The sequence below is a fragment of the Trichosurus vulpecula genome, chromosome 2 (genome assembly GCF_011100635.1).
Source record: "Trichosurus vulpecula isolate mTriVul1 chromosome 2, mTriVul1.pri, whole genome shotgun sequence".
Lineage (NCBI taxonomy): Eukaryota > Metazoa > Chordata > Mammalia > Diprotodontia > Phalangeridae > Trichosurus > Trichosurus vulpecula.
The window spans coordinates 290,275,768-290,291,144 of NC_050574.1; the positions used below are offsets into that span (position 1 = coordinate 290,275,768).

A 15,377-nucleotide genomic window follows, 5' to 3' on the forward strand; every position below is an offset into this window, starting at 1 on the left:
TGGAACAGGAAGGAGTTGGTAGTATGATGATTATCTCTCAAATGTCCAGGGTTAAACCTAGGTTGAACTCTGGGTTTTAGGTTTTCATTGTATGCTTGAGATAACATTGCCTCAAACATCATAATGCCTTCAGTTAGCAAGCATTTATTAAGTGTTTACTGTTAATGGGGAATACGAAGAAGGGCCAACACAGCCGCTGTCCTCCATGCACTCATGTATTTAAGAGGGGAATCAGCATGTAAGCCAGTAATTACATATAGCATAGGGAGTAGATGGGCGATTTCAGAAAAGCCTCCTGCAGAAGGTAGACCTTGAGTCCTCAGGGAAGCAGAGGTGAGGAGGGAGAGAGTGCCAGTCATGGGGGCAAGCTTGGTGACAAGAAGTGGAGATGTCATGGGTTTACCTGTCATCTCTATGCATGTGACACCCTGATCTGCAAGTCTATCCCCCATCTCTTTGCTTCAGGCTTAGGTCACCAGTTGCCTATTCAATTTTGTCAAACTTGATGCCCCCAAAACATCTTAAAACTCAGTATTTGTCAAAAACTCACATCAAACTTTTATATTTCTGTCCAAGGCAGATACCCCTTTCGTGTCTTAGGTTTGTGTTCTCAACATTGTCCTTGACTTTTCTCTTTCCCTCCCACCATATGTCCACTGTCCACTTCTACCTTCACAGCGTCGCTAATGCCCCACCTCTTCTTTGCACTAACACAGCCACTACCATAATTCAGGCCCTCGTCATTTCTGACCCAGATCATTAGTTACCTCCTAATTGGTCTCCATGCCCTTAATTTTCCCATCACTCCCAAAGTGATTTTTCCTTAGAAAGTTACTTAATCTCTCTAGACCTCATTTCTCAACTGTCAGAGGACAGTTACACTAGATGGCCTCTTGAGTTTCTTTCCAGTTCAGGACCTGGAGGGATTAAATACTTAAATGAAGATCTGACCATGGCACTTCCCTGTAATTACAATGGCACCCTATTGACTTTAGAATAAAACTTAAATTCACATATTTAGCTTTTAGAGCTCTAAGTAACCTGGTCCCAACTGACTTTTTCAGGCTCACTGAACATTACTCCTTCCAAAATCTGTGATCCAGCCAAACTGGTCTTTCTCTCCCTTAGGATGCTGTATCTCGGTTCTCTCCCATTTTCATAGCTTTGCATTGGATGCCCCCTATTCTTGGAATGTCCTCAGCTCTGCCTTCTAGCTTCCCTAATTTCTTCATAGAGTCTCCTCTTCCTTTAAGATGCACCTCAGACACCCTTTTTCGCTTGAAGGCTTTCCTGATCCCGTATTACCTGGTATTTAACTACTTTGTGTGGGTATATGTGTAATAACTTCATACTTTATATACATTACTGTACATTATATATATTTGTCTTTCTCTATTAGAATGTAAGCATATTGAGGATAGGAATTTCATTTTTATACACCTGACACCGTGCCTGGCACATAATAAGCACTTAATTAAATACTTATTAGTTGATTGAAGGATATAGCTTATGAAGAGGTTTAAATGCCAGACAGGAGACTTTGTATGTAATCTCAGAAGGGTAATATAGAGCCAATGGAGTTATTGAGAAAGAGAGGCACTAGAAATAATTTTTTTATACATGAGTCCTTTTCTTCTTTGCTCTCTTTGGCATATAGACCTAGTAACAGTATGACTGGGTCATAGGGTCACAATTTAATAGCTTTATGGTCAGAGTTCCAAATTTTTTTCCAGAATGACTGGACCAATTCACAATTCTGCCAAGAGTGCATTAATGTATCTGTTTTCCCTCTGGCCCCCTCCAGCTTTTGTCATCTTCTGTTTTTATAAACTTTGCCGGCCTAGTGAGTGTGATGTGGTACCTCTGAGTTATTTTGATGTGCATTTCTCAGATTTCCTTTAATTGTTCATCTTTGATTAGCATAAATCACATATTCCCCTTTATCTTCTTCCTCTCCTATTTCTTTGCAGCCTCCCATCCTGTAATTTAGTTGCATAAAAATATTGTCCTGTAGGCAGGGTTTTGGAAAGTTTGGTCCGTGGTGTTTCGGACCTGTTTCTTCCCCATCATTTCTCTTTGATTTCCTTTGTGTATTTTCAAAAAGAAATTGCTTTGTTGCTGTATTTGTTCACCTTTCTTGTTTCTCTAACATCTGGGGTGTTTGAGAAAGGAACACTTCCTTTTTTATTGAATGCCCATCATTTATCATTAATGTTTAGGCTTAAGTTTGCAGGACTTGTCACTTTGGGTTCTATCTTGTTCTCCTTTGCTCTTCAGAACATAATCTATTTCTTCTTGTGGTTTCTGGTGGATTCAGAATAATCTTTTGTTTTTCAAAATTCCTTTCTTTTATGTTTGAAAGTTTGTCTACTGGTCTCTTGCGGAAATTCTTGTTTGTCTTTTAAGTTTAAGCACTCTGCCTTGGAGTTTGCAGCACAGGACTTTTGTTCTACAGGTGACCTGTGGATTCTTTTTATCAGCACTTTGCTGTCTGTGATCAGAAGTTCTGGAGTTTTCTTGTTGTTTCTTGTATTATGAGATTCAGGTTTTTTGACTTGTGTTCTGGGAAATCTGTCATCCTTAAGTTGTCTTCATGCTTCTTATCTTGGAGATAAGTATGATTTGTTTGTATGAAGATCATTTTCTTTTAGCCATGTTGCTTTTTTTTTTTTTTTTTTTTGCTTCTCTTCTGGACAGTCTTTCATTTTGTGTATTTGCATTCCCAATTAGTTATCGGTTCTCTGGCTCTGTAGTGGCACAGAGAGCTGTAACAACAAACAAGCCACTATTGCATTTTTAGCAAATTTCTGCCATTTGGAGTTTGGCACTTTGAGGTTGGGAATTGGGGTATAAAGTTGAATTCTATGGCAAGCCCATGAGCCTGCTCCTGCAGTCCCTGGTGGGTGGTGGGGGAGGAAGTCCTGAGTGAGCTCATCATTGTTAGGAGTTAGAGATTAGCCTTCTCGGTTGCTCATTCATTGAGTCTTTACCTCGTTTGGGTTCTTGGTGTCGTAGACTGGAGAAAGCTGAAATTGCTTTGTCTCTTGCTCATAATTCCTATTTTGGAGAGATTTGAGAGGTTAGTGAGAATTGGAGAAAATAATCTATTCCTCCATCTTGTTGGAGTTAAGAGTTAACATGTGACCTGGACGTCCACGTTCATCTTTCCAATACAGTTTGTATTTTCTGTGCACTTTTATAAATGTGCATGTATGTGTGTATGTACCTATTGTATTCCCCAATAGAATGTAAGTTTCTTGGGGGCAGGGAATGTTGCACTCCTCTCTGTATCCCTGGTGCCTAGCACATAATAGATGCTTATTAAATGTATGTTAATTGGCTGTTGTTTTTTTTTTTAAACTGGAACTTCACAGCTTCCAGATTCCTGCTTTCACTTTCCAACTGAGGGTTTTTTGTTTTTTTCGCTAAGCAAGTGATGTTCCTTCTCCCCCTCTTCCTTATGTTCCTGTCACGTATCATATTGGGTTGTCATTACACTAACACTTGATTTTTTACATTTTTTTTAAAGTTTGGTGGAAAAGAGCTCCGAGATGAGGAACAAACAGCTGAGAGCATTAAGAACCAAATGTCTGTGAAGGAGTGGGAGAAAGTGTTTGAAATGAGTCAAGATAAAAACCTTTACCATAATCTCTGTACTAGCCTTTTCCCTACTATCCACGGTAAGAGTTAAATGACTTAGACTTAAAACTGAAATGTTTATTGCAATCCTGTTGTGCTTACTTTTAAAATGGAAAGTGATCATAGAGGCACCTATGTGACGCAGTATTCAGAGCACTGGGCCTCAAGTCAGAAAGACTTGAGTTCAGATCCCCTCACAGACACTTACTAGCTCTGTGACCCTGGACTGAGAAAGTCACTTACTCTCTTATCTGCCTTAGTTTCATCTGTATAATGGGGATGATGATAATAGCTCTTACCTCACAGGGTTGTTGTGAGAATCTAATGAGTTAATATTTGTAAAGCACTTTGAAGACCCTAAAGCACTATATAAATTCATAACTCACTTAACATTTTTTTTTCCTTAAAGAAATTTCTTATGGAGATTTCTCCTCTTGCCTTCTTGGTAAAACTCATTATGTTCCTCACACCTTTGACAGTTATAAATTAAAGTTACTACTGCCGTGTTTTCCTGTGTTTCTTATCCTCAATTGAAGTAGAGATTGGCAGATTACTATCACTCCAAAAATACGCCTTCATCTTCTAGCTTTCCTCGGGTTCTCTCCCACCCTGCTCCCTCTCCTCTTCTCTTCTGCAGCACCCTTGGATTGAGCCAAGAGCTTATTAGACTGTTGGGTGTTCCTTATGGGTGTGCTTTTAATCGTTTTAAATAGTCTCTTTCCAGATACCTAATCAGGGAAATTGAACATGGAGCATAGATTTGGAACTGAACAGGAAGGACTTTAGAGAACCTAGTCCGGTCCTCTTATAGATCAGGAACTGAGGCAAGGAGAGCTAAAGTGATTGCCCAGGGTTACCAAGGTTGAAAGTGACAGAACTGGAATTGTAACCCAGGTCCTCCTACCCAAAGCCAGTAAGGCATCCTTGTGGGCTTTTTTTTTTTTAAACGTAGCTTATTACTGAGTTTAGCTGGAGAAGGGAAAAAGTTCCATTATGGCAATTTATCAGAATATTTGAAAATATCAATGAAATATGACATTGAGTGGCATAGTTCAGTTTAAATAAAATTAATTTGAAAATTGAAATTTCTCTGATGGTTTTAGGTTTGGCTGGCTGTGAGTTATTGAAGAACTTTTTGTCTTAAATTATCTTTTTTTTTCTTAATCAAAAGCATTTGGTTACTCTCATGACAGCTAAGTTAATCCAGAGGAATATTTTTCTTTCATAGCAGTTTCAAAGGATTCAATTTTTGTTGCTTGTTTTCTTCCTGTAAAGATTTACTCAACACTTAGAAGAAAGCACATATAAATGTATTTGGAGTATTTGTGCCTAGTGAGGTGTCTAGTCCTTTTACTGAAGTCATCCTCCAGTTCTTTATCATAGAGTGTAGGTAACCCTGGATTCTTTTGTTTAGTTACATTTTATTTCTTTTTCAGTTAATAAGCTTTATTTTTTTTCTTCTCTCTCTCAGTCCTCTTCTTTCTCATTGCCAGGGGAAAAAATACCTTTGTAACAAATATGCAAAACAGGTTTTCACATTGGCCATGTCCAAAAATAGATGTCTCAAAATCTACATCCTGAGTCTGTCACTTCTTGGTCAGGCCTGTGGGTGTCATGCTTCATCATAGGGTCCTCTGCAGTTATGACTGGTTATGGTGGTCAGATGGGGTTTTGAGCATGTAGAAAGCATTTACCAAATGCTGCTTCCAGACTTGCTTATGAGGTAATGTATTCAAAGCCCTTTGTAAACCTTCAAGCACTACATCAGTATAAACTGTTGTTTTTTATATTTTTTTATGTCAGTAAACATTTTTTAAGTACCTATTATGTGCTAAGCACTGTGGTGAGTGCTGGGAATACCAAGAAAGGTAAAAGACAGTCTCTTCCCTCAAGAACCTCAAAATCCAATGAGGAGGATAATGTACAAAGAAGTTGGAAACAATCAAAAGTGAAGGTATTAGAATTAAGAGAGATTGGGAATAGCCTTCTGTAGAACAGGGCTGTCCTACCTTAGGTTTTTATTGAAACGATAGACAATATATTTTGATTTGCCATTTTGGTGAGAGCTCTGCGGTAGCTCGGCTTTGTTTACTAAAGCATTTATGTAAATTTCTATGCTTGTAGGCAGGCTGCATTGAGCACTCCAGGGGCTGCTGCATTTTGGTCAGCCCTCCTGTAGAAGATGGGATTTTAGCTGGGGCTTGAAGGAAGCCAGGAGGTATGGGTGAGAAGGGAGAGTGTTGTGTGCTTGAGGGATAGCCAGGGAAAAGGTACGGAGCTGGAAGATGGAGGAACAACAATGATGAGGCCAGCATCGCTGGATTGAAGAGCATATAGGAAGGGGTATAAATAAGGTTTAAGAAAGCTAGAAAGGTAGGAGATAGGCAGGCCATTAAGGGCTTTGAATGCCAGATAGAAAGTTTTTAAAATACTTGTTCCTGGCAGTCATAGGGAGCCACTGGAGTTTAAGTTGGGGGAGGGGGTGTTTCAACAATCCGGCTAGCAGCTTCTGTGGGGGTGTAAGATCCACCTACAACCCACACCCAGAAAGCTGCCAACACGTTGTGAAAGCACAGGTTCTTTTGATCTGCTTTAATAAGGAAAGCAAGGTTAAGGGGTTGGCAAGCTTACTTTTAATTCAGCACAGAAGTATCATTCACTTAGTTCAGGGGAAAAAGCCAGCACACTGAACTTCAGAGCAAAATAAAAACAAATTACAAACATCAACAGACAGACCCAATACAATTCATAGTTACCAACATCTAGGTTCAGCCTGGGAGCTCAGAACAAGGGCTGGCCCAGAGTCACCCGTGCCACCACTGCTGCGGCAAAGAGCTCCAAGGAACAGACAGCCAACCCCTGGTTTTTAAGTCTTTTTCAGCGTCAGGGGTGAGTCACGCATGCTCCTCACCCACGTGACCTAGAATCATCACAGAGAGGTGACTTAAACCCACATAGTCGAAGAGCCTCTGCTCTCCCAGACATGTAAACTAGGCCCTCCCTGGAGTTAGCCCCACCTTGGGTCCCACCTTAGTTGCCAATCCACACCCACTAAGGTTTTACACCTAATAGAGGTTTGGGCCTGGGGCTTAGCCCCTAGTAAGGCTCAATGAAATATGCTGAATTATTCAAAGGGAACAAAAGCCAAACTATTCAAGGGCACTTGGTTGAACTAAGTGCTAAGGAGCGCATTTTGGTTACCAGCACAGGGGGGTGTTACATGGTGAGACCAGGGCTAAAGAGGTTTAAATCTTAAATTATAGACAAGTCCAAGGAGTTCCCAAACTGATGAAATCATACATTCTTGATATGCTATTGATTGAAGAGGGTTCCTGGTCTCATCATGGTGAAGATGCTGACCGCCCATACTGAGCCCAATCCATCCATGCCTTCTTATCCACGTATTTCTGTGAATCATCAATAAAAGAGCTAATGAGACACTAGAGGGCTTTCTCTAGGTCTTCTAAGAGATATCAGTTCAACAGTATGGTTGTCTGTATGTTATCCCTTTTAAAAATTAGAATATTTCTTCAGTTATTGAGCATTTATTTGCTCTCCCTCCTACTGTCCCTCACCACCACCCCCCCCCCCAAAAGAAAAGAAAACCCTTCCAACAAATGTACGTAGTCAAGCAAAGCAAACTCCCATAATGGCCAAAAAGGATTGTCTCAGATGTATGTGAATCTTACCATTTTTCTGTGAAGAGGTTGGAATCATGTTTCATCGTGGCTCCTCTGGAATTGCAGTTGGTTATTGCATTAGTCAGTGTTTAAGTATCTCAAAGTTGTCTGTCTTTGCAATGTTATTATCTTGATTCTACTCATTTCTCAGGTTTCTCCAAAGCTGTCTCGTTCATCGTTTCTTATAGCATAATAGTCCATATGAACATTTGGACATTTTTTGTGTTTCAACATAGAGTTGGATCACCACCGGCTACAATTAAGGAGGCCAGAGTTAGGTTAGATGGAGCAGACAATTTTAGGTCACCGTGTCTATCCCCTTCCTTACACCAGGAGTTGAGCAGTATGGCCCTCTCCAAAGGCTGTTCAGATACCCCAGGGGGTGCTGACGGCCATTCCTGATTCAGTCTAGTGAACCACCTTGTATGCAGGGTTGTCACTACAGCTCCCGGCATATCCATCCACACCTGCTGTACTGTCACTTGTCTGTCGCCATAGGACTTCTGCGATGGGGCCTTCCAAGCTTGTATTGGTGTGATCAGCCTCAGTCGGACACGCTGTACATTGATCCTGACATAGTGATGTCATTTTGGGCTTCTTTGACTATGAAGGACAGCAACCAAACCAATGGTGCAATAGTATTCCGTCATGTTCATGTATCTGTTATTCCACTCCCCAGTTAATAAGCACCCCCTGAGTTTTCAGTTCTTTGCCACTACAAAAAGAGCTTTTATCAATATTTTTGTACATGTAGGATCTTTTCTTCTTTCTTTAATCTCTTTGGAGTTTAAGCCTAGTAGTAGTATTGCTGGGTCAGAGGGTTTAGTAACAATATTTAGTGACTTTTTAAGCATAATTCCAAATTGCTTTCTAGAATGGCTGGACCAGTTCACAGCTCTGCCAGCAGTGGGTTTATGTGCCTGTTTTCCACAGTCCCTCCACCATTTGTCATTTTCACTTTTCCTTGTCTTTGCCAATCTGATAGGTATGAGGTGAGGTTTGGCACTTGAGTTGTTTTAATTTGCATTTTTCTAATTAATGCTTTGGAGTGTTTTTATCTATAGATAGTTTGGATTTCTTCCCTTGAGAACTCTCTGTTTATACCTTCGACTTTATCAACTGAGGAATGCCTCTAGCTATAGTTAGGTTCATTCATGCATATTTACCCTATGTTCTACTGGTCCTCAGAATCTATAAGTGGGGAAAACTTTGTCGCAGGCTGGAGAAATTTAAAACTCCACTGACAGCACTTGTCTTTCTCTAAAGAGGAAGGTAGAGATGGAAACCTAAGGGCTGGATAGATCTGTGTAAACCTAGAAAGTGATGGGATGTTGAGAGACTAACAATCTAATCTGACTGGTATGAGGTGGAACTTCAGAGTCTCTTTAATTTGTATTTCTCTAATTATTAGTCATTTAGAGCATTTTTTTTTGGTATGGTTAACAGAGTGGATTTCTTCCCTTGATATCTGCTTGCTCATATTTTTTGATTATCAATTGGGAATGCCTTTTGGTCTCATAAATTTGAATCCATTCCTTATATGGCTTAGAAATGAGACCTTTATCAGAGAAACATTTTTCCCAGTTAACTGTTTTCTCTTCTAACTTTAATTGCTTTGGATCTGTTTGTACAAAAGCTTTTAAATTTCACGTGATCAAAATTGTCCATTTTATCTTTTATGACTCTCTCTATCCCTTGTTTGTTTGGTTCTGAGCTCTTCCCTTATCGATAGGTCAGAAGAGTAATTTCTTCCTTGATCCTCTAACTTGTTTATGATGTGACTTTTTATATCTTAAGACATATCTCTGTTTGGAGATTATCTTGGTATGTGGTGGGAGGTGTAGTCAAAACCTACTTTCTGCCAGACTGCTTTTCAGTTTTCGAAACAGTTTTTGTCTGTGGGGGGTCTTTGGATTTATTGACCACATGGCTGTTGTATTTGTGTGCTCTGTTGTGGGCCTGATCTGTTCCACTGATGAACTTCTTTATTTTTATCCAGTACCAAATCTAACCCTTCCCTCATACCAGTACTAAATTGAACCCCCTCACTCTCATCCCCTCTTCACTGGTCCTCTTCTCTAGTTATAGATACTGACTTTTATGCCACTTCTCAATGCAAGTGTCATAGGCTGTGGCTTATTTAAACTCTTGCCCTTTGGAGCATTGCATTTGTGATTCTTTGAAGACCATTATGTATCATGGTTCACAGCCCCCTCATAGCATCACTGGGAGAATGTTATGAAAAAATTAGCTTTAGTGGTGAGAAGTAGCTTTGGATCATTTTCAGCACTACACATTTTCCTAAATAAATTTGAAAAGTACAACCTCTTTTCTATCCCTTCACCCATAACTTCTCTCCTTCCCTTTCAGGTAACAATGAGGTGAAACGGGGTGTCCTTCTGATGCTCTTTGGAGGTGTTCCCAAGACAACAGGAGAAGGCACCTCCCTGAGAGGAGATATAAACGTTTGCATTGTTGGTGACCCCAGCACCGCCAAGAGCCAGTTTCTCAAGTAAGCATCCATAGCTACAGTGAGGCAGGGTTAGAAAGTGACCTTTTTGTTTAGAGGTTTCCTAGATTGCCTGGAAGGCATTCTCTATGTCTTACGATAAGGAAAAGGGTGGATGGGGGCAGAGTATATGTTAGATTGGTTTATAATAGGAATGTTATATACTCTTAAGGATAGAGACAGTCTGTATACGTAGTGAAGAGGACCCTAGGCTTAGAAATCTTGGATTCAGTCCCAGCACTGACGCTAATTACATGACTATGGAAAAATCTCATCACCTGTATGAAATCTTGTTTTAACTACTTGTAAAATAAGGGAAATGATCTTTATGATACATAGTTTGTTTTGTGTGTGTGTGTGTGTGTGTGTGTGTGTGTGTGTGTGTGTGAGAATTACTTAGCCAGTCTTAAAACTTTAAAATATGGAGATATCTTCAAGCTTATACATAACTTTTTCTTGCTGTAGAGTTTCATGGTTTGATGTTAACTACCTGAAAGGGTCACTGATTATAACATTGTAGTCACAGATAGAGATTAGGAAGGGACCGTGGAGGTCCACAGAGGTAGTTTTACAGGTGATAACAGCTGGACATACAGCATTTGAACCTAAAGCTAGTACTCTGTCAATTGTACCATAGTACCTCTCATCTGAATTGATTTTGAGATGTAAAAGTAGAGGTTCTAAGCTAAATGGAAATTTTTTTAATGTTTCCTAAGACCTATGTTACCTTTGACATATGCTAATGCTGTTGTATCTGGTCTCTCGATTAGATACATCCTCAGAATTGTTTTTCCTACTCTTTAAATGATTACACTGTCCTTGCATTAGTTTCAGCTCATTATTTGAGCAGACTAAGTTAAAAACCATTTAAAAGGCCAAGGAAAATGAAGCTTTCATAGTATTGTATCAGACTATGTATGACCTAAGTTTTCCCCCACCCAGTGGGCTGTATCCTTTCTGAAGAGGCTGTACTCAATGTCTTGCTCTCAGATATTTTAAAATGTCATTTAATGCTTAATTATCATAACTCCTAACCCCTCTTATTCCTGGAAAAGGTGCTGATAATAGACCTGGATTGCAGACTAATCTGATGTCTTTCTGTATGATGTCCTTGTATAGGCATGTGGAGGAGTTCAGTCCCCGAGCTGTGTATACCAGTGGTAAAGCCTCCAGTGCTGCTGGCTTAACAGCAGCGGTGGTGAGAGATGAAGAATCCCATGAGTTTGTCATTGAGGCTGGAGCTCTGATGTTGGCTGATAATGTAAGCAATGGTTTTGAATCCTTGAAGTTAAAAATTAAAGAATCAACCTGTCATGATAGGAATAAGAGAAGACAGTACCTACTTTTGGTTTGTGATTGTTTTGTTAGGCTAGGTTAAGTCTGAAAAGTTGGAATGAACAAAATATGTTTTCCTCAGAAAAGGCCCAAAGATGATTTTTAAATTGTCCTAATTATTTATTTTTATAAGAGAGAATTCAATATAAAAATTCCATTTCAAGAAAACCTATATAATAAATACTACACATTGTTTTCAAAGCTGTCCAGCTTTCCTTTGCTTCCTTGTAGGTTTTCTTCTGTTCTCTGCTGTTCATTAAGATTTTTTATTTTTAGTTTACAACACTCAGTTCTGCATGATTTTGACTTCCAGATTCCCCCACACGCACACACCAAAATTGTCTTAATTTAATAGTCTGACAAAATTATTATATAGTGCTGTCCATGACATTTACTGAGCTCTCCTTGTTGTATCCTGATAGGTTTGTAAAAAGCCAGTATTTTCTACCATCATTTTAAATTTGTTGCCCCTCTGTGTGAGTCAGCATACAGCATCCTCATGCAGGCATCTCTCAAACCACTCCCATAAACTCAGTCATGTTTTTAAATAACTACCAATCTATAAGAGGCCACATAGTGTGATAGATAATGGTCTGCTTGAATTGAGTTCATACTCTGCCTTGGACACAGACTGGCTGTGGTCATAAGCAAGTTACTTAATCTCTCAGTGTCCTACGACTCTATTAAGGCTATAAATTACAGATGGTTTGCCAGTCTGCATTGGTAGGAATTTTGCCACACTTAGATCATAAAGTCTGGCCCAAAAAAGGGGGGAACACTTGTTTACACAGGGGTGTCGTAAATTGAATAATGATTAGAAAAGGATGAGTGTATTGTGCCCATACATAGGTAGGGGTGTAGAGTATGTCTGTATCTCCTTTGTTCTCCATCATACTTATTTACACTTCTCTCTCCACAGTGGGCCCAGAATTTGGCAAAGGAGAGTAAAAAAAACCATTGTAGCATTCTTAAGCTGTGTATTAGAGTGTTTCAGTCAGTGATAGAGAAGGGTACATTAAGTAATTTATTTATTTTATTTTTTAAATAAATTAATTTATTATAAATAATTTAAATAAATTTAAATAAATAAGTAATTTATTTATAATATTATTAGGGCTGAAACAAATGTGGGGAGCAAATTCAAGATTTAAGATAAAAAATTTGTCTCTTTACAAAGTGGCTAGGTGTGTCTGTCTTTTATATACCATTCACATTTATGTGAAATTAGCCACTTATTTGGAAACTAGCTCAGCTGAAGTATCATCATTAATAAATAATAGCTAGCATTTATATATTACTTTGAGGTCTTATCTCATTCGATCCTCACAATAACCCTGGGAGATAGGCACTGTTATTTTCCTTATTTTACAGACTGGGAAACTGAGGCAGACAGATTAAGTAGCTTGCCCAGGATCACACAGCTGGGTCTGAGGCAGAATTTGAATTCAGGTCTTCCTGATTCCAGGTGCAATGCTTCTAGAGGGCAGAGTATTTAATTTTTTTTTTGTAGTGCCCATTGACTAAATACATAGTTGGCACATAAAATAAATGGTTGTTGACTAACAAAACGAACACTTTGTGGTGTTGGTGCAAACTTGTGATTTTGGTAGGCTGGGCCTGTTTCTTTGAAGCTTGTCGTAAGACTGCTCCCTTTTGAGTCTCCATTTGCTTTCAGGGTGTATGTTGTATCGATGAGTTTGATAAAATGGATATGAGGGACCAAGTTGCCATCCATGAAGCCATGGAACAACAGACAATCTCCATTACCAAGGCAGGAGTTAAGGTATGTCATAGCTGGCTTCGCCATTTAGAATGGGGCCAGAGAGAGGAAACGTGGGTCCTGAAATAAAGTGATACTTTTTATAAGAATCGAGAACACAGCCTTTCATCACTCAAGGTTACAGGTGTTCTTGAGGCATCAGGGAGGCATGTGCATTTGACACTAATAGATATTTTGGGGGTTTTTTTTTAGAGGGGGGAAGGCAGGGCAATTGAGGTTGAGTGTTGACACTAATATATGAAAGGTTGACACAATATTTGGGGTATTTGTAGATTGAAAATAATCTCCCTGCAAAGGTGCTCTGTCTTGCAAGAAAGCATGCACACTCCATTACACCAGTGATGGGGTCGTTGAGACCTTTTGTTCTTGAATGACTAGAGACTTTTCACATAGTAGATAACTCATTCTCTCTCTCTCTCTCTCTCTCACTCATGTTTCCTCTCTCTCTCTCACGTTTCCTCTCTCTCTCTCATTTCCTCTCTCCCTTCCCAGTGGCTCCAAGTGTGTTTTCAAACAGATTCTCAATGTCTTTATCCTTCTCTAGCTTTAAGCCTGGACCCGCATCCCAGGTGTATAATGTTTTAGCAATGGCAACCAGTGAACATGTTTAAAAGGGAGTGTTACATTTGTGTTGCTGTTTTATGTCGAAGAAGGGGAAAGTGATTAATTAGTTGGATTTCTCTATTCTGATTTTTTCCTTTTTTTTCTGGCCAGGCTACTTTGAACGCCAGAACATCCATTCTGGCTGCAGCAAACCCGGTCAGTGGACGCTATGACAGGTCGAAATCACTGAAGCAAAACATCAATCTCTCTGCTCCCATCATGTCTCGATTCGATCTCTTCTTCATTCTTGTGGATGAGTGTAATGAGGTAACTGGGAGCTGCTGTTCTCCCTCCTCCTTTTTTGTTTTCCATTTGAGCAATCGAGTGAAACAAGACGGGACATTAAAGCTGCTGAACAGCTGGCACATGTGTGTGTGCAGTGACCTTGCATTTCAGGGGGCGGGCGGGAAATGTGTTGGGCGGCTGAAGTAAAAATTGCTTGAGTTTAACCTTGCTTAAGTGGAATTGGGGGAGTGTGAGGATTGCACCGGACTCTCTGAGCTGTTATCCAAAGCTAGGAAAACATCTCAGATGCCACCCACCCTTTTATTTATTTATTTTTGCTAAGTTCGATGGGCCAGGTTTGGGAGAGGGCAGGGTGAGTCTCCAAAGTGTGTGGGCAGAAATTTAATAAAAATTGGATGCGTTTTTCTTCTGTCTCTGCCCCGTGTTTTAAAAGCATTTTACTTACATTTAGAATCAGCACTTACCCTTTTCCATTCTGTTTCTGAAAGTCCACATTCTGTTGTTGTTGAACCAAATATTGCCCTGAAAAGGTGGAGGCTTTTTTTTTTTTTAAGAGAAGAGCTAAGTGAAGGTCTTTCATCACTCGCTGTCTGTGGCAGCTTGGGCTGGGAATTATGTGCATACGGCGGGTGGCTAATCAAAAAAGCATGTTTGGTTTGTCTTAGGTCACAGATTATGCCATTGCCAGGAGGATTGTAGATCTCCATTCAAGAGTAGAGGAATCCATTGATCGAGTGTACTCCCTTGATGACATTAGAAGGTATCTGCTCTTTGCAAGGCAGTTTAAGCCCAAGGTAACTTGACCTTTTTGAACGTCCTATTATACGTACAATGGGGTGCTTCAGGCAGGCGCGTTACACAAAATGGCGCAAGGATGAATTCTGCTAGCTTTAAAAGTTTGCAGTTGTAATCTGAAGACATAATTGAATTTAGGAAAAGAGCAGGGTCAGATGTAAGTAATAGGTACAAATGTCCAGGCTCCATTTGCCAATTAAAGGGTTATATCTAGGTCCTCCAGCTACGTACCATTTGGACTTTCCACTGCCATCATAAGAATAAGTTACTTAGGAAATAAGAAAGTTAAACCTAATTCATATTCCTGTCTTCTAAGTCAGGGCTGTCCAAAATGCAGCCCATAGTTCGATTTATGAGGCCCGCCTACAAGCATAGAAATTTACATAAATGCTTTAATAAATGAAGCCGAGCTACCTCAGAGCTCTCAATGAAATGGCAAATCAAGATATATTGTCTATTGTTTCAACAAAATCCTAAGGTTGGACAGCCCTGTTCTAAGTGGTGATAATAGCTGAGAGGTATCAGTGTAGTAAATAGAAAGCCAACCTAGATCTGGAAGACCTGAGTTTAAGTCTCATCTCTTGAACTTGCATATGTAGCCATGGGTAATTCATTTTAATTTTTCAGTGCCCCAGACAACTCTCTGAAATGGCAGTTCCCTATACCAGTAAAACTTGGTATGGGGGCACAGATCTGGATCCATGTCACTACATAGTTTACAGAGTGCTTTATGTTATTTCATTTGAGCCTCATGACAACCTTATGATGTAGGAAGTGGATTTTATTCCCT

General features: G+C 39.7%; 1 protein-coding gene across 1 annotated transcript in view; it reads left to right on the plus strand.

The window, feature by feature from the left end:
- Window positions 1-15,377, plus strand: part of MCM6 (minichromosome maintenance complex component 6) — a 42,622-nt gene that overhangs the window by 13,238 nt on the left and 14,007 nt on the right. Inside the window, exons 7-12 of the mRNA XM_036742501.1 lie at window positions 3,530-3,680; window positions 9,690-9,831; window positions 10,948-11,089; window positions 12,839-12,946; window positions 13,658-13,813; window positions 14,458-14,586. Coding sequence (XP_036598396.1) covers window positions 3,530-3,680; window positions 9,690-9,831; window positions 10,948-11,089; window positions 12,839-12,946; window positions 13,658-13,813; window positions 14,458-14,586 — 828 coding nt within the window. The remainder of the gene's footprint in view (window positions 1-3,529; window positions 3,681-9,689; window positions 9,832-10,947; window positions 11,090-12,838; window positions 12,947-13,657; window positions 13,814-14,457; window positions 14,587-15,377) is intronic.